We start from the raw sequence: 27315 nt of genomic DNA on the forward strand, positions 1-27315 counted from the left end.
TAAAATAATTAACGCAATTAATGCAATACCCATTTTTTGTCACTCCCTGAAACATTACAAATATGTTTCCCCACTGCCTGTGGCAAAAATTTTAATTCTTGGAGATACACCCTCGACTCTACTGCACGTCCTAGCATCAATTATTTTTTGGAACCCAGTTAAATGTTATATAATATTGATTCATTATTGAGGGAACCAGTCAAGTTTAAAATAAAATAAGTAGTTTAAGGGTGAAGGGAGATTGACTCGTTTACATAATTCACAGTGCGTCATGGGAGTGGGCGGTGGCTTACGGACTTGTTCACCAGGAATTCAGCTATCAAACACGATTTTTAAACAATAATGTTGAAATATCGCAGACTGATGGCTTCAGCAGCAGCATACACTGATCAGCCACAACATTAAAACCACTGACAGGTGAAGTGAATAACATTTATTATATTGTTACAGTGGCACCTGTCAAGGGGTGGGATATATTAGGCAGCAAGTGAACAGTCAGTTCTTGAATTTCATTAAAAATGGGCCAAATTGTTATGGAAATGACTGGGTCATTGCATCTCCAAATTGGTAGGTCTTGGTGGGTGTTCCTGGTATGCAGTGGATGATACCTACCAAAAGTGGTCCAAGGAAGGACATCCGGTGAACCGGCGACAGAGTCATGGACGCCTAAGGCACATTGATGCGCGTAGGGAGTGAAGGCTAGCCCACAGAAGAGCTACCTTAGCAAAAATTGCCGAAAAACTTAATGCTGGCCATGATAGAAAGGTGTCAGAACACATCGCAGTTTTATGTGTATGGGGCTGTGTAGCCGTAGACCGTTCAGAGACCCCTGTCCACCGCTCTGTCACGGGACACTCATCCCTCGAGCATGCACACTTAATGCAGCTAGATTATAACGTGATGGCTCGTGACTTACTGAGTCATAATGTATGTCACTGTGCATTTCTTATTGTGAAGAAAATTGACAATACGCAGCTTTATTAATAAGAGAGAGTTTTTTTTTTAAGTGAACAGAAAGATGGATTGAAGTGAACAGAAAGGTGAGAGAGGGTAGTCTTCGACCCCATTGTACACTGCAACAAAATACGTTTTTGATTAGTTTTTGTTTTGGCTTGTTTTCTAATATTAATATTTAAAACTCCTTTATAACAACGTACGTTTACTTACAGCTATACTACAGAAGAAAAAATTGTAATCCGAGTATGTTGAAGACAGTATTAAAAATAAAAATATTTTCAAATATCTAAAAATCCTTTAAGAAAAGATGCACTCACCTGAGAAGCAGCATATAAGATATTTAGACTTGCTTTTAGAGAATAGATCTCGATTATAAGTATATTTGTCTTTATATTTGTCTGCACTCGCAGAAGTATAACCAATTGAAAGAATACACTTATATACAAATTACATTATATTTAAGATGCATTCCCTTAAAGCAAATATTAATATCTTATATGTTACTTCTTAAGTCAGTGTATCTTCTTTTAAGGATTTTTAGGATTTTTTTTACTGAATTAAACATAATAAAAAGTAGTTTTTCCCTTTAATTCAGTGAATGTCTTTTAGAGGTATTTTTAAAAGATGATTTTGTCCTGTATTGTTAGCAAGCATGTTTAATACAACCTTTTAAGTCGAGGTACAAGCTGAATAATCGGTAAAGAGCTAATGATTTATTATTGCATTAATCATTATAATAATCGTTAGATTAGTTGATTATCAAAATAATCATTAGTTGCAGCCCTAACGTGGATGGCTAGGTGCATGTGTGTTGTTTACCCAGGGAAGAGATAGCAGCGGGATGAACCATGGGAAGAAGGCTGGCCAGTGGAGGCAGTGTGATGCTCTGGACAATGTTCTGATGGGGAACCTTGGGTCCTGGCATTCATGTGGATGTAACTTTTACACGTACCACCTACCTAAAGATAGTTGCAGACCACATACACCCCTTCATGGCAACGGTATTCCCTGATGGCACTGGCCTCTTTCAGCAGGATAATGCGCCATGCTACACTGCAAAAAGTGTTCAGGAATGGTTTGAGGAACATGACAAATTGTTCAAGGTGTTGACTTGGCCTTCAAATTCCCCAGATCTCAATCCGATTGAGCATCTATGGGATGTGCTGGACAAACAAGTCCGATCCATGTCGGTCCCACCTTACAGGACTTACAGGACTGCTAACGTCTTAGTGCCAGATAGCACAAGACACCTTCAGAGGTCTTGTGGAGTCCATGCCTCAATGGGTCAGAGCTGTTTTGAAAGCACGAGTGGGACCTACACGATATTAGGCAGGTCATTTTAATATTGTGGCTGATCGGTGTATACCATCGATGAACAACTTCGGAGCTCATGGTAGGTGTGTCTTTAAAAGTTTATAAGTTGTCATTGAAAATCAATTAGTCTATGGAAAAAATGAATGGGATTTTCACTTCTAGAACCAGACTGTTGCACTCTGTAGAACACACAGACCATGTATTGAAGTCATGAAGTCACAGTCATTTGTGGTTTAATATTCACGTATGACTACATGGCGATTCTAATGTTTGAAAAAGGATTCAAGAGGCCTAAATGATTGTGAAATGAGTCTAATGACGGCTCTTTAGGAAATGCAGTGGTCAAGTAAAAGGCGGATTAAAATTATTGCGATATTCAAGATATTGCTTAATTTGATATCGTGAGAAGCATAGTCATTGCAATTATACAATATTTCATCCTAATATACAATATATCGCCCAGCCCTATTTTAACTCTTTCCCCGCCAAACACGGAATTTTCCGGGTTTTATGAAAAAAACGCTTCCCCGCCAAACACGGAATTTTCCGGGTATCCGTGTTTTAGGTGGTATACGGTAAGGAAGACCCGCGCGCATGTTTTGAAAGAGTACGCAACTCTTTGATCAAAGAAACAGACTGCGATCGTCTCAAACGTGAAGAAGTGGAACACCATACTAATACTAAAGCACTTGTTTGATAAAAATGCCTTTTTCTCAGCTTTTTGTCCGAAATGTTGTTTTTGACAAAACCTACCTCTGTTCAAGTGGCAATAAAAAAAGAACAAATGAAGATAAAATAAAATCGTTTTTTTTTTTGCCTAAAAGCAGAGGCTCAGATCTTTATTTTGATATATAGCATCTTCATATATTCATGGAAGAAAATATTCTGCGGGTCATTAAAATTTAGCGAAAATCGTCAAAAACCCTGGCGGTGGCTGGCAACTTTTTTTAAAAACGCTGGCGGGGAAAGAGTTAATGTACCATGTATAATCACAATTAATCACTGAAAACTGTGCAATTAATTATAATTCTTTTTTACATCGATTCACAGCCAAATATGCACATATAGGTACATACAATTTGTGGTATACTTTTCATAACACTATTTTTTATTTTTTTTTTTCAATGGGGAAAAAAAGGTTAATCATCACTTATAGTGTGTGTGTTGAAGAACAAATGCGGATACACTAACACCACAATAGCAACATAGAAGTTCCGTAAAACTTTAACATTGAAAAATAAAAATACCAAATACATGTTTTTATAAATATATATATTTTTTTTCCACTAAGACATATTTTAGAGTTATAAGATTCATTAGAGATTGATAGGAATGAAGCATAACATTCTTAAACAATATTGGGTATCCCACTAGAAAATTCATGTTGAGTTGTGTGTGATCTGCACACATGCAAGCAGACTAATATAAATCTTGGGAGTTCTGCAGTGTGTAATCTCATTTTCCAGTGCGTGAGTCAGGAGTGTGACATTTTAGATTCACTGCATGGCCAACAGAGCCACCCAGTCACCTGCTGCAGTTGCATAAGGCAGTGATATGTGTGCTATGAGTGTTATGTGGGCTGGGTCAACGTGTGTGTTTGTGTCATCTGAAATGAAGGGTGCAGCCGCTTGTTCCAGACACTTGAATTGTTCAAGTGTTGGATATATGTTGAGTATACCCAGAAATCACAGACACCACATGTAAAACTAAAGTGTGCTTTAAGATTTTTCTTCCTCTTCCTGTGTGGCATTAAATTCATTTTTTACTATAGATTATCAACAAAATATGAAGTTTGTTCATAGGTATTCAAACTTGAACTTACAAATGTAGATACACACACACACACACACACACATTCCCTCAGGGCACATTGCTGACTAGCCTATACTGTCCCCTCATACCAAGCGACTCATGCCTGAAATACTCTGGAATGTGTTTACAATGGAGCATGCATAAGCTGTACTCCTACCCAAGACAAGACAATTGTGGATAAAACTATAAAACCGTTATTTGTTTTGGTTATTGGCAATAACATAAATTGGTGAATTTCATAAAGCCTGTCAAGAACATATGCGGATTAGAGGTCAACTGATGTTGTATTTTGCCAATATCAATAGCAAAGGTGCTGAATGTTTTTATACCTTCAACTAATTGAGATTTCATTTGCGCAGTCAAATAAAATCCTTTATAACCACAGTTCTGCTCACTGTGCAACAAACAGGGTCTCCTTTTACGTTTATTCACTCCTGACAAGAACCGCCCAATCTGACAAGAAGTATTGATAGACATGTAAAATGGCCGAACGTCGATAAGAAGTTACATACAATCCTGCCAATGAGATTGGAACTTTTGGATGTAATTATCTTGATTGGTTTAGTTAAGACAGATGGTTAATAGGTGTACACTTGTTTTGGTGAGATAGTATTTAAATGGACATTTCAAAATTCTTTATGAAAAAAAAAAAAAAAAAGTCAAACATCAAACAAAATTTCTGACTAGCCCTTGAGCAGCTGCAGTCTTCCCAAAACGCAAACATACACACACACACACACACGCCGATTATATAAACACTCAGTTTCCGTGATATCCGGATGAGGTTTGCATAGCCTATAACAGGCTTTCACTTGATCTGATCTAGGGATGCACCGATACCACTTTTTCCCTTCCATTCCGATATCTGAAATCTCATTATCAGCCGATACCAGTGTTGTTTTTTTTTGCATAATCAGTTTAGAATATCTTTACATTATTGTGTGGAACTAATTGGGTGTGCTCTTTAATATTTAAAGAAACACAAACCTCTAACTACACATTATTTCAATATAAATGTATAGCTTATTAAGAAACACTTTATTATTAACTAGTATACTGGATAATGTAGCCGCAAAATTATTGGTAATTCCAGTATAAGTCATCAGTAGAAAAGACGCCGTACTTTAAAGGATTCAGATCTCTTTTTTGTTCAATTTAGTTGTAAGGCTTCAGTCCACTTTTCAAATGAACCCATTCAACTTAAATATTGTTTTAATTTGTAAACATGATAATAATAATAATATATTATAATAGTAATATATAGAAATATATCTCAATCATGCAACTTAAACTTTAAAACCATCTGGCTTTTAGTTTGACATTCTGAACTCTCCAGGAAGTCCTGTATGTGTCTGCTTGTTGGCATGTTCACAGTAGTTTAATTCACTTATTCAAATGCTCCTCCAATGCCATTCTAAATGCATATTATAACCGAACTATTGAGCATCTACATCTGAGATGTTTCTGTGAATGCTAAAAATAGCTGCGAGTGCTAGTGGTTTGTGTGTGTGTGTGTGTGTGTGTGTCAACAGAGCAGCGCCATTCACTAATGCACTGGCGCTGCTTGTGCATAATATACATTTACTTTTTTAACACAGCCTTTTGCGATTCACAGAGCTATCACACATCTTCAAGTGGCTTTGAATAAAATGTAAACAAGTCATATGTACTACTTTAATGGTGTTTTTATGGTTCTTTTATGTAATTTTTTGAGCTTGACCGTAACGAAAATGACTAACACACAGTATCGGATTTGGATCAGGCTTGTCGGACCATCTAAAACTTCAGTATCAGAGCCGATATCAGTGCATTCCTAATTTGATCTGGATGCATAATGTTGTTTGAGTAACTTTCCTGGCATCAATGGCTGCAGCAGTGCACATATTAAATGTTACTATGCTGTACTTTTGTGTGTAAATCTAACATCTTGGAATGTCTGGTATTCTCACTTTGTGGTCATGCATTTTTGTTGATGAATATTATAAAATTGGTGGCTGTTCTTCAGGCAGGTTGCTAATTAGACAAGAAATAACAGCTTTGTGTCATTTGTAAGGTGGATTTGTAAGTTTTAAACATATAGCCTATGTGTTCAATTAGCCTGTGAGTTTGATTACAAATTATAATTTAATAAAGGTTTGAAGGTTATAAAGCATGAGGATTGTGGATGATTGTTGTAACAGGGTTCACAGGATGGGCAAGGAGGCGGCGGGAACCGGCAGAACTTCATTCCAATTACATTCTAATCACGGGTGGGTTAAAGCCATTCGAGTCATCTCTCATTAATATGCTCTCATTAATAGATGCTCTTTACGGAACAGCCAGTTTTCTTAAAGAGATGGTACCAGTTTTAACACGTGTTTAACAAAACAAATGATGCATATAAACAATAAACATATAACACAGTATAATATCTTATTTATTGATTGAATACATGTATTTGTTCATTTAAAAAAAAGCTGAAATGTAACAAATGAAGAAAAACTAATAAAATATCATTTGTATAATTAATGTTAATTTTAATTCCTGTTTAATTTTAAGATAATTTATTTAATATGTAAGCAAAATGGACATTAAAACTGAGATCCACACATATGAATCAAAATCAAATCGAATCAAAATCGGAATTTAATCGAGACCTTGTAAATCGGAATCAAATTGGGAAATCTGTATCAATACCCAGCCCTAGTAGCTATTGGCACCATTTAACCTACAAAACCGATATATCAGTCAACATGTAGTCTGGATTATATTGTATGCCAAAATCAAAGGACCCCAAAAAAGTAAGAAATTGAAAGAGAATAAAGCCTATATGTTCTTTGAGCAATTTATTTATTTTTGCTGTGTGATATTAAGGACATCCCCCATGCAAAAAAATAAATAAAATAATAATAATTGTAAAGAGTTTTTATATCATGATGACATTGTTTTTTTTATTACATATTTACATTGTATTTATGCTGATTTCAATAATAATAATAAAATCATTGTATCCAGACAGAATTATTTTTGTGTTTTTATTAGGGCTGTCAATCGATAATTGTTTTTAATTAAATTAATTACATGGTGTTAATTAATTAATCGCGATTAATCACATATACAAATATTTGCTGAGAAAGCCCATCATATAACAATAACTCAATATATAATGATATACATATTTATATCAATATATTATACATAGTTATCTTTAAATATTTAAAAATTATATATATATATTAAAATGCTTTACATTCCTGTAGCAGAAGAGTTGAATTATAAGGCCATACAAAGAGCGGCTTTAGAATACAATGTATTGTTACTACCATATTATTGATCATAAGTCAATCATTGGCATACAGTTCACAGCAATCCATTTCACAAGTGAATTTGTCAATCAGTTGGAGATTTATTATGAGGGCTTGTTTAAGGACCCGTCAATTTACACCTAAGTCAGACGTCTTGGGTGTGTTGCGTCATAAACATAAAATGTTTAGGTCACTGTGTCAAGTTAAATATAGTTTACTCAATCTTTAAACACATCTTGAGATCCCTTAGATCGCATTTGCGCTCCTTCGAGTGTTTTGAACGCAAGAACATAACGCATGTTGTGTTGTTCTGCCTGCTGAAGTGTTTTCTTCACAGTATAAACTGTGTGTTGCTCATACAGCTGAAGTTTCACTTACTAACAGGTGGCACTGCAAGCTTGCATTACTCAGGAATCTTCCTTATTATGGTCCATGGGCATGTGATTAATTGCGTAATTTTTTTTTAATGCGTTATTTTTTGTAAAATTAATCGCACTGAATTAACGCGTTAAATTGAAAGCCCTAGTTATTATACATTTTCCCCACAAAACAATGCCTTATGCAAAATATAGCATATTTTTGTTTAATTTGTTTTTGTACTTTTTTGGGGTGAAATGATCCAGACATTTCTGTTTTTACACAACTTATCAGTATCGGACAAAATGTTTATATCAGTGCATGCCTAGTATTTTGGTATGGCAGCCTGCGTAGGCTAGGAAACCGAAAGTTTCTGTCAGTGTGTTAAAGGTAATGTATATTTTCAGTCCACTGCAGGGCCGCAGTGTGTTGACTGTGCCAGTGTGATCATACAACAACAGTAGCAGGTGTGAATGCTCTTTGTGTGCTGGAATTGGCAGTATAAGCATTATTTTCCTCAATTGTTTCCTCACGCTTTGTGTCTGTGTTGAAATGGCACAGTAGTAATTGTAGTATCATGTTATACAGTCACATTGTGTGTGCTTTATGGTTAGTGTAGTAAACTGGTAATTATGTCCTGAGGTCAAACTCTGTGTGTGTGTTGGAGATTTCTCTTGAGTTAACAAGTGTACACCGATTGTTGGCTGCCAGCCAGAATCTAATGTACAATCAGGGGCTCGGCATTAAAGAGCACCTATAATGGTTTTTAAACATGCCTAATTTACATGCATCCAAGGTCAAAAAACACTTTAATTTGCTCATAATTTAAAATGCTGCATTACTTTTTTCCCAGTGTCATAAACGACTCGTTCAATGATCCGTTCTCAAGGATTCATGCTAAACTCCTCCCTTCAGAGAGCCTACACTAAACTGATTGGTCAGATGTCACAGTCTGTTGTGATTGGTGTACCGCTTAGTGTAGTGTTTGTCGAGTTTTGTTGTTTCTTTTGGGAGTCAATTACTCCATTTGTTGTTCACTTACATTCACAAACAGTTATATAACACACTACATGAAAGGTAATATTTGAAAAACCAAAATATGTGCTCTTTAACATTTGTCTGCTTGTCTGGGACAAGTGGATTTTTGAAGGGGCAAGTGAAAGAGAATTTTACTTGCCCGACCAGACAAACAGACTGATTAACACATCAATAACAAAAAAAAACCCAGGTTTGTTTGTAATAGCCTAGGCCTGTTTCACTTTTTAGAAAGTTCATATTCTTATTCTGCTGTTGAAATAAATCCAGATAATGTAATTTTATAATTAATTAATGATCTAGTAACATGTTCATGACCGATACTGATTTTAGAGGGTGAAAATTCACAGATTACCGATATGGTGGCCGATATAGTTCATTTTTGAGCAGGAATGAAAACAAACCTTTCTATGTGGATTGTTCACCAATTTTGCACCGATATGACTACTACTACTCCGAAGTCTGCTTTCTTAAACAAATATTTTTATCAAAGAATATTTTACATTTATTATTATAAATTGTCAACCAAATCTAGAAATGAACACTGAGAAATTAAATAAATAGCTAAATAAACATCAGTACTGTATGTTCAGTATCAGTCAGTTGCTGACTATTTTAATACTGCCAGTCAATTCTGGGCAGGTTGTAAAACAAGAAGCATTTACACCTGCCGAGTCAAGAGATAAACAAGCGGCAGCGGTGTTACACTATATTCTGCTATACAAGTTCAGGGGAAACTTTCAACAGTGGAAAACCAGACTTTTAAAAATGACTTTTTGTAAATGACTAGAATTGTTCGGTTGAAGGGAAACCAAACTGTGAATCCTGAACTAAACAGTTTGATGAATACATGTTTACACATTAGCTTCCACTCAGCTGACAAGCAATGGAAGTAGCTACGTTATTAGCTAGTTAGCTATAAGCTCATTGTTATGGAGAGTAATAAAGACTTTATTTACTTTCCAAGATTGCATCTCATCAAATAGGTAAGAATGTAGCGTGAAATCAACACTCAACAGACACTATTCACCACTGCACCGTTGTCTGCTGAGGTGCAAAAATATGCTCTGATGTTTACCTTTCAATCTGCAACGTTACTGACTGCACTGACAAACTATAGCTGGCTAACATAGCAAACAGACATGATTGACATGGTTGTCATGGACAGGGTTATATTAGTTATATTGAAAAGGGAAAATGATGGGGTAATTGTTTATTAACTTTCCAATATGTATTTCGCAAACTAGTTAGCAACTTACCATGAAGACTGCTTAACACCGCATTACTGAACTCCACCCTGTCTGCAGAGCCAGCGTCAGCTTAGAGTAAGCTCTGTAAACAGTGGAGTCGAAAACGATGATCAATGGTTTCAAGTATGATGAGACTTTTCTCTGAATTTCTCTGGGAGCTTAATTTTCAGATTGATTACATTTAGATTTTGAGGGGTACATTGATTGTCAGAGACGTCTCATAGCAACCAAACTGATACGATGCTGCAATGTAATCATTACGATCATCAAAAGAGAGTGTAAACCTTGTTTTTAACACCCGTCTCTGCAAAACATTTGTTAAACACATTTTATTATCCTTGAATGTAATAATTTTGACGTTAATGGATATTTTTTAATAAAAGCGAATGTTTGTCACTGATTGTAAACCTCCCTGACCTGGGTGCCGAAATGTTTGCGTGACGTAACACCTGCATCTTGACGAAATGAGAATTTAAGGTTTTCACACAAGTTTCCAAGTTAGAAGTCTGACATAAAGTGTCATTCCTTTGCACTTTCCCCAGTTGAAAGGTGGACATTCCGACTCTCCGAGTTTAATGGAGTGTTTCATGAATCATCACAGCAAAAACAACACGTAGCATCACGGCTTTCCCCACCAGAGTGAACACTTGGGGAGACACACACACACACACACACACACACACACACACACACACACACACACTAGGCATGTGGCAGTGGACTTCAAAACTGAACTTCAACTTAACATGCATATTAAAAACATGATGGTTATCCTGTTAAGCCAGCCACGATTTGAAAATAGACGGTTCAGACAGTCACTAAAACAACTGGTGTGTGGCTACTAAGATTACTACGGTAACCTGAAGGAAGAACAGACAGATGTGCGTTGAGCACATTCTTTCATTGAGTTGGGCAGCGAATCTTCACATAATGACAAAATATGATTCATTATATTATGATTATGCAATCTTTTGTACATTTTGTAACATTATTTTATAAGAGTCAATTATAATGAATAGACGATATTCTGGAACAAAAAGACACAATGCAGCCGCCAAATATGTTTGTCAGTTATTATATATACAGTTATGTACATGTCATTACCCCTGGACTACTCAAGTAATTAGTCTGAGTACTCAAGCAGACAACATTACCAAATACCCATCCCTAGTGTGGATATGAAATGTTTCGTTTTGATTGTGTGGTGGTTATGATCAAGATAAAAATGGAAATTCCTGTCTAGGGATGCACCGATACATAAAATGTGTGCAGATACAGTAACCGATTATTTAGTACAACATCTTCCGATACTGAGTTTGATTCTGCTTTTTTAAATGCTACCTTATTTCAAATCACTGATTGAACTGCACAACTTCGAAATAAATTTTAAACGTTGTGATCAAAGCTTTAACGGTAGTTCTACCTCGTGAAATTCTAGCAGTGCAAATTTTACAAATGGCAACTCTGCTTTCATTGTCACCCAATTTAAAGTCATTCCACGCAAGAGACATTTTCTCTCACACATAGCACGAGTTATAGGCTAATTGTTCAATGCATTTTTCGCCCCCTTTTGACAGGAAATAATCAACCTTGAGTATCGGCTGTTTTTAAACAAACAACAAATGTCCGTTAGCTCATTTAATTGATTTTATCAGCCGATACCAATAGTCCTGCCTTCATAAACTTCATCAAATTAAAATATTTAACATTTCATAAATAACATTTTCATAAATCCTATCGCTTATGTTGTTGGAAGGTGTGAATTTTAAGAGTGTGTATTCTGGTCTTGGAAAAACCTGGAATTGTGAGCGCAATATCTATAACATTATACACATTTTGGTGTCTGATTTCCCTTAAAACGTACAATTCTAGACTGGAGCACTTTCTTTTCTTTTTTTAAAACAGACAAAACATTATAGATGTACAATATCAGCCATCATATTGGTTAAAACCATCAGGATCCAGAATAATTTCATCAAACAGAATTTCTATAACAAATGATCCGGGTTACTTTGACTGTTTTATATTTATTTTATTTTATTTACATCTCCCTAAACCTAAGAACCTAAGTCAGTACCGATACATTTTATTTATTATTTTGTATTATTTATTTTAAGAATAGAGTATGATAACTTGAGTAATATTATAATGATGTTACTATGAATAATATTCTCACTTCCTACATGGACTAATTATATATTTTTAATATTCTTTTTTTTTAATATTTTAATTATATAATTAGCATTAATATTTCTCTCATCTCACAGGAGTCTGGTGGTTGTCATGGCGTCATCCTCTGTTAAAGTTGCAGTGCGTGTGCGGCCTTTCAACAGCCGCGAAACAAACCGAGGAGCGAAATGTGTGATCCAGATGCAGGACAAGAGCACCTGTGAGTCAAACACACACACATTCCTGAATCACACACAGTGATTTGTTTTCTTTCATTTTATATGTTTATTTCTCTGTCTATGTTGTCCTTAGATAAGATCCAATGGAAAAATGTTTTACTGTTTAGTCACATCCGAAAGCTCAATGTACACTGCTTTATCTTTTTCTTCATGAAGAGCATTCCTTTAATGCTGACGTAGATGGATTCCAAACCATTTTCTGCCCCTTTAGTTCTTGAAGGCTGTTGAAGTTGGAGTCAGTGTTCTGTAGCTAGTTATGCATCTAAAAATGAAACTTACATCAGCCTATCTGCCTTCAAATGAACAGTTCCCTCATTTAAGATTTGTTAGTCATAAGTAGACCTGCACAGAATTCTGCCAAATAGTCAGCAGATTTCCACATAGTTTGATTGGCTGTCATTCTCAAAATCGTACATATGCCTCACCCTTGCATGCTCGTTTACAAAATATTTGTAATTTAATAATGATTTAATATACCCATAGCAGTGCAGTTTAGCACAATACTCCGTGTTGTAGGTACTCAAGATCGGTCTTAACCTCGAGACCACTTCGGAATCGACCTCATTTTTACTCGGCCTTGTCTTGGTCTCATACAAAGACGACTCAGGCTTTTATTTCATGACCGGTGACCAAGAAAGTGAATGCGGGAGACAGGAGAAGAAACTGTGACTGTCTGAGAGATGTCAGACAAATATTCTGTAATACAATTTGGCAACCTAAACCAGTGTTTCCCAACCACTGTGCCCACTAGTGAGCCGTGAAAGTTTGTCAGATGTGCCTTGGAAAAATATAAAATTCCTGAAAATAAATGAATACCGTTTTTTCACTGTATTTTAGTGAAGGCATAGAGACGGTAGAAGAGTTTTAAAGTTGCCAGTTCAGTATATTTTTCATCGCAAAGTATGTTATAAAACCAGTTTAAATATTTTTTCTATCATAACATTATTGTTCTAACAAACTCTAGTCCGCTGTCAAACTCAAATCCTCACAAGCCCACAAAATTATGCTTCATCAGACTTGGAGTAAAAACCTTCAGTCAGTGAACCGAATGAATGAATGGAATACAGCAGGTGTATTGTTTTACTCAAAGACTAAAAGATGTTTATTTGTGCACTGCATAGATTTACAGATGTTATGAACAGATGTGGCTTACTTGTCACATTTCTCTCATGAAATATTAAAAGAATAGGAGAAACTGTTACATACGAATACTAAAAGCAAATTCTCCTGTTTTAAACAAATCCAAAAACTCTGTGATTCAGTGTGTAGATTCTGAGGTACTGTAATCTTCTTAGAGTGAGTTTGACATCTGAACCCGAGAATGGCGGCCAGGCAGCTGCTCCTGGGTCCTAGTGCCTGCCCTATCTAACCTCTGTCAGTGCCACTTATGTGATTTTGTTCTCTCTCTCAACAACGTGATTTTGACCTGGTGGGACTTGTGTGTGGGAAGTCATGTGTGACTTATTTCCGGAAAATACAGTAAATAAATAAATAAATAAAAATGGATTTGCTGTGCATTGAAATAATTAATTTGCAAGAACAAATCTACAATTTAGAAAAGACACAAATGTGTTGGTTAACACTGACCTAAACCACAAAGAGTTCATCTGCAAAAACGCATCCAAAAGAAAACGCACAGCTGTATGTAAATTCAGCAATGCAATGCTTACCGAGAGGGCTGGGACTACATCAAACTTTTATCAGCACTTAGAAAGGAAGCATAAATAAAGATAAGCTAAGTGTAAGTGTGTCATGCAGTGTGTGACTTGCACTGGTCTGATTTGGACTCAGTCTCGCCCTGCCTTTGTCTTGGTCTCAACCCTTCAAAGTCTTCTTGATCTCGATACACTCTGGTCTTGGTCTTGACTTGGTCTTGGTTTAGGTGGTCTTGACTACAGCACTGACAATACTCAATATTATATCTGTTCCATACAATTCCAAACATAATTTTTTCACAGTCTGCAAAGAAAGATGTGAAGTTTCCATGTGGGCCTTTTCATAAGATAACCACTCAGAAAACTGGCGGGAGTTTTTTTTTTTTTTAGACCAGTGGCAGAAGGGACAAGTGTTTATGTAACCTGTTTAAAAAACACATTCAGTCAGTAATATTTGCACATTACACACTCAAAAATATAAAATAGAAATGCACGAAAATACCACCAATTTAAGTACCGTAATTTCCGGACTATAAGCCGCAACTTTTTTCCCACGCTTTGAACCTCGCGGCTTATACAATGACGCGGCTAATATATGGATTTTTCCGCTTTCAAATTTTATATATATATATATATATATATATATATATATATATATATAAAAAACATTCTGTGACGTGCTCAGTTTTTTGGCGCGTGAAGCTTTCATTAGACCAATGAAATTGCCGAACGGGTTAAGGTCAAAACAACTTTTTTTGTTTACTGTTTAGATTAAATCGAGCGGCTCAAACTTCCCATCATTCTGATTACGGTAGTAATTTTGTCACCCTCACCATGGCAAAGACATGGAGAAACGCATATGATGCTGCTTTCAAGTTGAAGGCGATTGATCTGGCTGTTGGAAAAGGAAATAGAGCTGCTGCACGGGAGCTTGGTCTTAATGAGTCGATGATAAGACGTTGGAAACAGCAGCGTGAGGAATTGACTCAGTGCAAAAAGACAACTAAATCTGAGGCTATTCAACTCCGACACCGAAGGAGATGACTTCAGTGGTTTCAGTGCACAGGGCGAGGAAGATAGTGACCAATGACTTTCTTGGCAGGCTACTGTTTACTGCAAATGTTTTATTACAAGCCGTGTGTGGCAGCGGGGGCATGGTCAAGCGCCCGTCCGGGAGAGAAAAGCTGTAAGGGCGCTTACACCTGCGCTAAATTATGTCTAACACCGGTGTCTAATTTCAAGTGCCCTGCTTCACGTGTCCTTCTTGGGAAAACTGTCACACGGGCACCAGTGTGACAGTTTTCAGCAGGGCACTTGACTTTCCAGGTAAGGCTTTTAATGGCCACAGCAATGTTTACAATCAATTTTATAAAGTTTCTCAATTCTTCTATGCGCCAACACTAGACTGACGTGTGTCACTCTCTCTCAGCTCTGTGGCTGCTGCCTTTTTATGCCGCTCTCCCCATGCTTACTGAAATTAGACACCGGTGTTAGACATAATTTAGCTCAGGTGTAAGCGCTCTTACCGCTTTTCTCTCCCGGACGGGCGCTTGACCACGCCCCCGCTGCCACACCGTGTTTCGTTAAAGCCTATTTATTTTTGTTACAAGCCGTGTTTCATTAAAGCCTGAGTAAAGTTCATTTATTTCAATGTACCGGTAGGCACCTGCGGCTTATAGAGAGGTGCGGCTTATTTATGTTCAAAATAATATTTTATTTAAAAATCAGTGGGTGCGGCTTATATTCAGGTGCGCTCAATAGTCCGGAAATTACGGTAACATTAAATATTTCCCTTTTAACACAAGTAGGAGGTTAACTAATTGAAGTAACTAGTCTCCATATGTTGCAAAGTCATTGCAATGCGCATTAAATCTCTTAAACTCTCTTTCTACACAATATCAACTGGCCATCAGACTGTGACTATCTGCTTTTATTCACGATTCGTGTCAGGCCACAACGCCAGCGTCAAGCAACTCTTTGAACTCAACATGTAAAGCGCTTGCAAACAATGTCTCATTCTGTGTTTTTGAGATAGTTAAGGCTTGACATTGGGGGCCTGGGTAGCTCAGTAAGTACAGACACTGACTACCACACCTGGAGTCGTAGGTCGTGTTCAAATCCAGGGTTTGCTGAGTGACTCCAGTCAGGCTTCCTAAGCAACCAATTGGCCAGGTTGCTAGGGAGGGTAGAGTTACATTTGGTTAACCTCCTCGTGGACGCTATAATGTGGTTCAATCTAGGTGGGGCGTGTGGTGAGTTGTGTGTGGATGCTGCAGTGGATAGCGTTAAGCCTCCACATGCGCTAGGTCTCTGCGGTAACACGCTCAACAAGCCACGTGATAAGATCTGTGGATTGACGTCTCACCACCCGAATTGAGGCGAATCACTATGCCTTAGAGCACGAGGGAATTGGGCATTCCAAATTGGGGAGAAAAGGGAAGAATAAAAAAAGACTTTACCTGCTTCTGTCGTAATAATGCTTGTGGTAATATTACTTTATTTTTTTATTCACAAGTCCTACCTGGGCTTATTTTGTACAACAAATAAGGTCCATTCTCCATCACTTTATATTTACACTGAATCACTGTTGTGTATGTTGTGGTGTGTGCATCACTGTAATAGAGCGCAACAGTCTGGTTCCGGAAGGAAAAAATACCATACATATTTTTCCGTTGAAGAATTGATTTTCATTGATAACTTATAAACATTTTAAGACTGACCTACCTTTAGCTCCGAGGATGTTTATTGATAGTATATGCTCCTTTTTTTATTTTCTCCACTTTTTCTCCCCAATTTGGAATGCCCAATTCCCAATGCACTCTAAGACCTCGTGATGGCGTAGTGACTCACCTCAAGCCAGGTTACAATCCTGACACAGTCAATCTATGCATCTTATCATGTGGCTTGTTGGGTGCATTACCGCAGAGACATAGTGCGTGTGGAGGCGTCACGCTTTTCTCTGCGGCATCCAAGCACAATTCACCACGTGCCCAACTGAGAGCGAACCACATTATAGCAACCATGAGGAGGTTACCCCATGTTACTCTATCCTCCCTTGCAACTGGGCCAATTTGGTTGCTTATGAGACCTGGCTGGATTCACTCAGCATGCCCTGGATTCGAACTTGTGACTTCAGGGGTGGTAGTCAGCATAATTACTTGCTGAGCTACCCAGGCTCCCACGGTATATGCTTCTTTTGAAGACTTCCATCTGCCTTATTTCAACCTACATTAAACAACTACATTAACCATGATACAGCAGAGAAAGGTTCACCATTTAGAGAAACGTGGCCAATTGTACATATGAGAACATTTTGCAATAAATGTAAAATATATTGTTTCTATACAAAATAAATACTTTATTAAATCAATAGTTTGAAATATTCCCACTATTATTTTCAATTACATCATTCGCAATGCTTCATGAGATTGTAGTTTGTACCCTCATGAAAGACGGTAAGTATACAGCCTTGGTCTTTGTCTTTTTGTCCGATTTTCACAAACAAATGTTGAATGGGAATTTTGTGATGTTGTGATTCTCCTCGGAGCTGGTTGGTTTGATTCATGGCTTATAATTCTTTTATGGAGGATATTATGAAAAGTCTATGCAAAAAATGAATGGGAAAAACACTTCTGGATCCCAGATGCTGAATAAGTGAGCAGGGCACAGTTGCGCTGTATAACCACAGGACCCATCCAAACGTTCCGCCCTACTCCAACCAGTGTTTAGAACTCACACAGAGCTGTATAAAATGTTAGAATCGAATGTCAAATTGGTAAATGCGTTAATTGCAATTAAGAACAATTTACGTGTAAAATGTTTTAAATTAATTGCATGCGTTAATTCATGAATTTTGACAGCTGAAATAAATTCCTTTTAGTCAAATGATATGGCCAGACATGCAGTCCACCAATAGTGTTTGAGCGACAGCACTAGGAACGCCCACTAATAACATACAGGGGGGACTTGCCACATTAAGCAATGAACATTAATGCGTGAACAGAATGGTGAGAATGCACTAATTGAGTGCGCTGTGAGATTTGGCTATACTTGATAGTGACACCCACTGTTCAGGATATGAATTTCATATAATTTCTCTATAGTGGGACAAATTCTGTTCTGTTTCTAATGTCAAATGACAAAGAGAAATGTGTTTACTCATGTCACATTTTATATATTTCTCCATACTTTTACTCGTTACTCTCTCACTTTCCCATGATTATATCCAAAAATACTTCAGTGACTCCTACCATACAGGAAAAGAGGGGGAATTTTGGAAACTTTGGAAACTTGCCTCCCAAACCACAGTGCTTAACTGCTGTAAAATCCTGACACTCTCAGTACTGACTGCCAGACTTCACATTCCCTTTTTCCTCTGTGCAAATCCACCCCATTCTCTCTTCCCTTTAACCAACAGTAACGCCCCTACATTTCCCTCACCTCTCTCTCTCTCTCTCTCTCTCCCTCCCTCCCTCCCTTCCTCTCTCTCCCCCTCTCTCTCTATATATCTCTCTCTATCTATAGAATCTGCAGGGCTGGCAGTCTGTTTGGTTTGACCCCCCTCCAACACAAACACTAGTCTGTGTGTGAGCTCAAGGCTTGCAGTGCTCTATTGTTACCCAGCAGCTCTTTTGGGGCCTTCTCCACCCTTTGGTTTCCTTTTACCGTCTCTTTTCATGGGACTTTCACATTTATACTTGATTAGAATTAACTACTATATACTTGACTAGAATTAACTACACTATCTTATACTATCTTTTATCAAAGATTGATAACTGGTCTCTGAGCTATATAATGCCCTATCTCAACCAATTGAAAGCAAAATAACATCAAATCAGAGTGTTTTTAGTTCAGTCATGACAACTCTCAGAATACTTTGGCATGTTAATGTGGGTATTACAGGTTGATAGGATTTGGTCTTAGAAGACTAGATCTGCTATGCTGCTGCTGCAGAGCAAGTATGAACATACGCATGTGAATATTCACAGAAATACTGTGTGAAGCATGTAGACATGTTGGGCTGCTTCCCAATTGGACATACACAAGACGTTGTGCATCAGGCATGTAGGACATGCTGCTGCTGCACAATTAGACATATTTACAGTCCTCATGTAGCAGATCTAGATTTGTAGATCTGAGGAGTAGGAAGGTTTCAGAGGAAAAACTCCCAGTGCGCTGCAGTGAAAACCGGCTTATCTGCAAACTGGGCAATTTAAAAGAGAGTGCACGCAAATTGCTTGGCTACGAGATTACAAGTCAAAGGGGACCTATCAGCTCGCACCATGCAAACCAGTTTGCTTAAATCTCACATGTCAAAGAACCTATTGGCTTGGCCATGGATTTAGCAAGCTGATTGGCTAACATATAACAAGTTTAAAAAAAAACGTATGCGCCATATAGTGTTTCATGACTGAAATTCAAGTCATTTGTTTTTGGTGAAAAGCACCACTGTTACTATTGCTCATATTAAGATTAGGGATTTGTGAAATGTCGACGATCCAGTCACAACATTGTACCAATACTTTAGAACCCTATTTCAATATTTGTATTCATCTATTTGTGTATTTATATCAGTTCAATAATGAGGATGCAGGTTGACTAAATAATTGTAAACTCGGAGACCAAAGTTTTTTCAGTGCGGTCCGAGTTGCTTCCATGGATACGCTGGGTCTCTCTCACACACATATGGCACAGTTTCAATCACGTTGCAGCTAATATCTTGATGCATTGTGATATATTGAATTACTGAATTGCTGCTCATGGTACTCATGCAGTATGTATCATAGAGGGAGATGGTTGTAGATACCAAAGCCCCTTTAAGGCAAGTCAGGCAGCCATGTTCGTAATACCTCAGGGCAGCCTGTGGGGCGACATTTCTGTGGATTCCAGGAGAAAGGTCAAAATCTTTAAAACAGTTGGTCAAGATAACAAGCAAAGAGCATATTTCAAATCGGCAAAAAAATCAGACAACAATCATATCATAAGTTGTGCTTCAGTAGCTCAGCTCATTCATTTTCAGGCTGGTCCAGCTTATGCACATGTGCGTTCTCAAATAAAACTAACAGGCAATGTCTCTTTCAAAAAAGTGATTGGCTTCTTTTAACTGTAAGGTGGGACTTCCATTATTACAGCTGCCAAATTTAGCGTTACGATTTCTCCCATTCATATGTATACCAGTGAGCCATCTTATCCTATATTGTCTCTGGCAATACCCAGCTCTACCCCTGACCCCAAGATTTAAACCCCTGCACATAATTGATCCTACACTCTTTGTACAACCGAAACATTAACTCTACCATATCTACTGTGGGGACCAAAATACCATAGAGACTTGGTGATTAGCTCTTTTGACACAGGCCATTAAGCAACCAGCTGAACATCATTGCAATCACGTAGCAATATGCCAACTGCAAAACAACGCTCTGGTGTCTGCCTGTAACACTCATATTTTCTTGAGAAAATGTATGAATCAAGTTGATGTTTCATACACAGTTATGGGTATTTTGAACCAGTGAAATGGCACTGTGGGTGGGATATAGGATTCGAACAAAGGTGTCAAAGGGCCTGCTAAAGCTACTGAAAGAAATATGTTGAGAAAATGCTGTGGCCCTGACGTGTTTGCTGACTGAGAGTTCATTATGTTGGCTAGACAGTTCCACTGTGTGTGGACACAACTTGGGAAATAGTATGTGATTTTGTAAGCATTACAAAGTTTTGCTAGCTTTTCTGAGAAAGCTTCAACTGCACTTTGATACTGTCATATCTTTTAACATGAAGTTTTGGTTTCATTCTCGAATGGAAAACATGCTGTTATCTTGGTTGTTTATACAACAGTTGTAAGAAGCAAGAACTGCTCACTAGTAAATGGGGGAGTAAGCAATAATGTAAAGCCAGATGATTAAAAATAAACCCCAACAGGGTGATCAGGACCCTGATGCAAAACAGATTGTACTTCACCAATACTAAACTAACACAGTGTAGAAGATCTGTTTTCAGAGACAACTGAGAAATATACAGTTTATTTCTTTATTAGTATTACAGCCATTATTGACCAATATGAATCAAATATTTCAGTGAGCTGTGTAATAACATTTATTATTATATGGATAGCTCTGGTCCTGGAGCTGACTGGTCAATACAGCATTCCAGGCATACTAATTAATATACCACAGAAACAGCTATGACACTTTATTTACATTTATGCATTTGGCAGACGCTTAATCCAAAGCGACATACAGTGCACTTATTACAGGGACAATCCCCCCGGAGCAACCTGGATTTAAGTGCCTTGCTCAAGGACATCGAACCGACAACCTTCTGCTTAACAGTTTAGTGCTTTAGCCCACTATGCCACCACCACTCCTTTTTTGTGACTGTTGTCACAGTGTGTAGCAGGAACAGCCTTTAGCTGTGATCATACATTTTTACATTACATTTCATAATTGAAGTGCATTTAAGGTGAAGTTATGATTAAAAGGAAAATCTTTTGTGACTTTGTCTGCAATGGATAAACTTTTAGTTTATTTTTATAGAAGTGTATTACATAAACTTATGTGCTGTTGTTTTACAGGTATTATTAATCCCAAACAACCCAAGGATGCACCCAAGAACTTCACTTTTGATTATTCATACTGGTCACACAGCTCGGTAAGCTCCTGTCTGAATATGTCAAGTCCTCAGGTCTGAAATTAAACCAGGGTTGTGTCTGAATTTACATACTATCCATACCACAGACAGATTAGGATTAGTGCGTCTAAAATCATAGCACTTTGAGAGTCCACAGGAAAAGGTATTCCATGTGTTCTCTCAATTAGTATGAGTTCTTAATGTGCATGCATATTGCATAATAATTATAACAGAATCAGCAAAATGCTGTTGCAAGAAGTATTAAATGTCAGTTATCCACATGCGTTGGGCATAGTAATAGAAGGCAAATTATTCTGAACTCTTTTTCCCCTCATGATTATTAATGTATGTGATGCATTCCATTGTGGTTGGATGTTTTGTTGTGAAAGAAAATAGTATCCAAAATTGGGACGCAGCACTATTTATTAAACACGCAGACAGACATGCTTAGTGAAAAGACTTCCTCAGTCATTCATCTGCAGACAGAAAACTCCCTCAGACTTTCCTTCAATGTTTGTTTCAGGAAGAGGACCCGGCCTTTGCATCTCAGAGGAAGGTGTATCAGGACATTGGTGAGGAGATGCTGCTGCATGCATTTGAGGGTTATAACGTGTGTATCTTCGCTTATGGACAGACTGGAGCAGGGAAGTCCTACACAATGATGGGCAAACAGGAACCTGGACAGCAAGGCATCATACCACAGGTATTTTTTATAAGAGACTCATGAGTCTCACCATGTGCATTACGGAACAAGGTTTCAAAGTAAAAAATGGTAAAATGCATTTCTCATACCTGCTTGTGTCCAAAAAAGACCACCTTCAGAGATAAGCTCACATTCTTCATATATCTTGCAATGCATCCACAGTCTTGCTGCAGACAAACGCTAATATTCATCACATCATTGCACGTTCAATGCATCTGCGGGAGACAAATACAAGTGCTGTTCTGTGCATGGCAACTTTTCGTGGTAAATCCAAAGAGACAAACTTTAGAGTTGTTACCTAGATACAGGGGTAAACAGCTGCCTCTTGTACTCACGTTGATGACGTAATCGGACCGCGGTTCGAAAAAATATTATGTGAACAGAGACCAGCGGGGGCAGGGGAAGGGGGGAGAAAACATACTCTGGTTCGGTCCAAGCAAACAAACCAAGCGTCAAAGCACCCTTAGCAATAGCTAAGGCAAATAAAATCAAAACATGTAGCCATAATCTAGTATTAACATTTTCCAAACAAATTATTCCACAGTAAAAAGATAAAAATGCACTAAAATAGCATCAGTTCAAGCAACATAAAATGTTAGAGGTTGACCAAAAGAAAGAACTGTTCCCCATAGGTTGAATATTCAGTGCAGTGGGCATTAAATCTCTTAAACACTCATCTTCCACAATATTAATCATGGATATCCACTTCGCGACGTCGCATTCACATGATTGGCTCCATTTTGTACTCTTGTTTAAATGTCTTGTTTTGGTTTTAGCACTGACGCTGATTTCGTAATGATACTTAATCTGAATTGTCCGGTAAGATGGAAGCACAACACAGCGCAGAGGAAACACTGGTGATTCACATCTGTTTTTTAGTGTAAAAAAAGTACGGTTAAGAAGTCCTTCCTTCATCACTTGATCATTGACACATGTCACTGTTGTGTGTGTTTGTGATCTGTGTCAGCGTAATGACTCCGGACACGTCGCAAAGGTTCCACCCTAGTCCAACCAGTGTTTTGAACTCACATGGAGCTAATTTTAATGTCAGAAATCTAATGCCAAATTGGTAAATGCGTTAATGCGCAGGGCTGGGTATTGACAAAGATTTCCCGATTTGAGTCAGATTCACAAGCTTTCGATTTCGATTAGATTCAGTATCGATTCATACTCTCAATGCACAGTGAAAGGATTTCACTTCTGAATACTACACCACTATACTACACAATTTCTGGTGAGTGAAATATTTAAGTCCTTGTGGTGACGTATTGAGGATTCGCCTCAATCCGTGCATCTTATCACGTGGCTTGTTGAGCATGTTGAGCATGTTACCGCAGAGACATAGTGCTTGCGGAGGCTTCGCGCTATTCTCCGTGGCATCCACGCACAACTCACCATGTGACCCACTGTGAGCGAGAACCACATTATAGTGACCACGAGGAGTCACCCATGTGAATCTACCCTCCCTAGCAACCGGGCCAATTTGGTTGCTTAGGAGACCTGTCTGGAGTCACTCAGCACATTTCTTTGTCTTTTCTGGCTTTGTTGTGGTTATCATGCAGAAACACACTGACATAGTAATTATTGTATGTTTTCATGAAACAAAGTCCGTCCCCTCCATATCCGATCATAAGTGGTCACAGGAGATGCATTGAAACGACCAGGTTTAAACAGCAATGTGTCTCACCTAAACACATGTGATCGGATCAGCCGAGACGCAACTCAATCCCAGGTGGAAACGGGGTCAAAGGGACAATATTAATGGCAAATGGATTTTGTGGATCTCATTTTCAGACACACATTAAACGGAACGTGTCAAGCTAAACTTTTACTCTCAGCACGCAGTGAAAGGATCTCAGTGCTGAAATTCTTTTTCAGTACAGTAGCTATATAGTACTTTGGATTTTAAGAATCATATGGGGATCTTTCAAATGAAGGTATATTTGAAAATCCCTAATCAGCCCTAATCAGATGTTAATTCAGTAACCAGTCTGACATATTCAGTGAATGATTTGTATGAATATGAATGGTTTTGACCAACTTTTGAAAGGAACAGGCTACTTAAAGAAATTTGCTCACAAATCAAACTGCACTGGTCGTACTGTATGTTTTTATGTGCAGTAGTAAGTAAAGACAATGCAATACTTGTTGTCTTTTATTTTGCGGGACTCACTTTAACTTATTACATTCTATTCAGACTGTAATTTGGGTAAAATTTGATTTATTTTGCCATGGCACTGCAGATTCAGCAATGGAGGAAATACTGCTATATATCACATAATTAAATATCATTTGTAGCATTCCTTCAATGTTTCTCTTTACAAAAACATATTTTTTTAGTTGTCCAATAAATGTAATTTAACATGCCAAGTTTAATTGTGGACTTCAGTAATGGTTTCTGTACTGAAAGTGCTTTAAAAGCTCAGACTTGTGTTGATTTGTGCTCTGAAGGTGAACCAAACACCTCTGACGTTGCATCATTTTTCTCCCATAGATGTGTGAGGATTTGTTCGGGCAAACGGCAGATAACACTGACCCTGACCTGTCCTTTTCTGTAGAGGTAAGTACACTGCATGTGTGTGTGTTGATGCATTTGCCAGCCATATGATAAATCTGAGAACTCTGTTGGAACATAATTTTCTTCATAAAAATCAAGCATAGAATTTATAGAATGTGACTTTGTATATACAGACAACAAAAGGTTTGATATGGTGTGTAATTGGTCTTTGCAGGTGTCATATATGGAGATTTACTGTGAGCGGGTTCGAGACCTGTTAAACCCAAAGAGTCGGGGGTCCTTACGTGTTAGAGAACATCCTATAATGGGCCCTTATGTAGAAGACCTCTCTAAAATGGCGGTCACCAGCTACAGTGATATCGCTGACCTCATGGACACTGGCAACAAAGCCAGGTAGGGGTGGGCTATATGACCAAAATCTTATATCACAATATGAGTAATTTTATATCACAATAACGATAAATATCATAACACAGTATACATTTTTGTTGGAAAATCTAACAAAAATTGGTTAACTGAATATAATAACCATATTGTTATGCCTATTTTTGGATAATCCTGTCATTGAACTTCCAAATATTTCCTCTTACATAATTTTGTCTTTATTTGGAAATTGACAACAGTCCATGTCAAAACAAAATAAAAGTCATCTTGGTTTAAATCATTCTTTTCATAATGCAAAATTTCACATTATGCCGCATTTTAGCCCGACACGTTGTTGATCAATATTATTATTATACATTTTCCTCAAGAGTCTCTAGATTTTTCCAAAGCAATGCAACAAAGAAAATAATGCATAAAAAAAAAATCCAACAAACACTTCTTACAGAAAATATTAAAAATTATGCAAACACTTTTTGCAGAAAATAAATATTACATATAAACACTTCTAGAAAACAAATGACGGGATGAATGCGGAGTGCATCTTTTGGCTTTCGTAATATACTTTTACATGCTTCATTTTGAGGAGGTAAAACAAATTGCTTTGTTTTGTGATTTTTTGCTCCAGAAAAAGTGCACACAACACTGAAACACATGAAACACAGATGAGCGCATCGGATGAAACGGCAAGCATGAGATGAATGTTATTGAATTTGCTTGGGCACCTGCCAAACTTTTTTTAATGCCATAAAAACCCTGTCTATGTTCCTTAAATTCTGATAGATAAGCCCATGCTGCGCACATTAATATTACATATCACGATATACAAAATCTGTATTGATTGACCCTTTATATCTTCTCAACAAAATTCAGTATATCGTCATATTGCCCAGCTCTATAGCCAGTATTATTACTAGGGCTGTAATGACTCGTTAAAAAAATTTACGTAATTAATCACATGCCCACGGACCATAATAAGGAAGATTTCTGAGTAATGCAAGCTTGTAGTACCACCTATTTACTCCAGAGGGCAGTAAGTGAAATTTCAGCTGTATGAGCAACACGCAGTTTATACAGTGAAGAAAACAAACATCCAGCAGCACAACACAAACATGCGTTACGTTCTTGCGTTCAAAACACTTGATGGAGAGCAAATCCAAACTAAGGGATCTCAAGATGTGTTTAAAGATTGAGTATTAAATTATATTTAACTTGACACAGTGACCTAAACATTTTATGTTTATGACGCAACACACCCGAGACGTCTGACGTTGGTGTAAATTAACGGGTCCTTAAACAAGCCCTCATAATAAATCTCCAACTGATTGACAAATTCAGTTGTGAAATGGATTGCTGTGAACTGTATGCCAATGATAGACTTATGATCACTAATATGGTAGTAAACAATACATTGTATTCTAAAGCCACTTTTTGGATGGCCTTATCAATGATTAACTCTTGTGCTACAGGAATGTAAAGCATTTCAATCTGAATATTTTTATATATATATAGTTAGAGTTATAGAGTTATTGTTATATGATACAATATGGGCTTTCTCAGCAAATATTTGTAAATGCGATTAATCGCGATTAATTAATCGGGACACCATGTAATTAATTTGATTAAAAAACAATATCGATTGTGAGCCCTAATTATTACACGAAGCATTACTAAAATAAACTTCCTACAAAATCGAAGGATGAATGTGTGTGATATAATTTAGAACCAAATCTGGCCAAAAAGAAGGTGTTTATGAGTTTGTTTCGGTGGTTTGTGACAGCTTGCCAAGGTGAACTTTCAGGAAAATTTCTTACCGGCTGCTAAATACCTTCTTACTGCCATTGGTCCACCTCATTAATTGGTTTGACCTGGAGCTCCACCTACTTTCAAGCTGACAACTAATTCCTGTTACATTGTTCAATCAGTTAAGTTCAGTCAACCTGAACACAACGGCGTGCAAAGTTATTAGCGAGCTGGTGCGATCTTACACGCATCTGTAGGATCGTTTGCATAAT

At 37.4% G+C, this 27315-nt stretch overlaps 1 protein-coding gene across 2 annotated transcripts in view; it reads left to right on the top strand.

Moving 5' to 3' along the window:
• The window catches only part of LOC127639978 (kinesin-like protein KIF1C), a 66727-nt gene that overhangs the window by 12126 nt on the left and 27286 nt on the right, over positions 1-27315 (top strand). For both annotated transcript variants that reach the window (XM_052122341.1, XM_052122346.1), the window contains exons 2-6: positions 12277-12398; positions 21643-21719; positions 22222-22401; positions 24896-24961; positions 25134-25312. In XM_052122341.1, the coding sequence (XP_051978301.1) occupies positions 12293-12398; positions 21643-21719; positions 22222-22401; positions 24896-24961; positions 25134-25312 (608 nt within the window). In that variant the 5' untranslated portion in view covers positions 12277-12292. The remainder of the gene's footprint in view (positions 1-12276; positions 12399-21642; positions 21720-22221; positions 22402-24895; positions 24962-25133; positions 25313-27315) is intronic.

Source organism: Xyrauchen texanus, chromosome 4, assembly GCF_025860055.1.
Source record: "Xyrauchen texanus isolate HMW12.3.18 chromosome 4, RBS_HiC_50CHRs, whole genome shotgun sequence".
NCBI lineage: Eukaryota > Metazoa > Chordata > Actinopteri > Cypriniformes > Catostomidae > Xyrauchen > Xyrauchen texanus.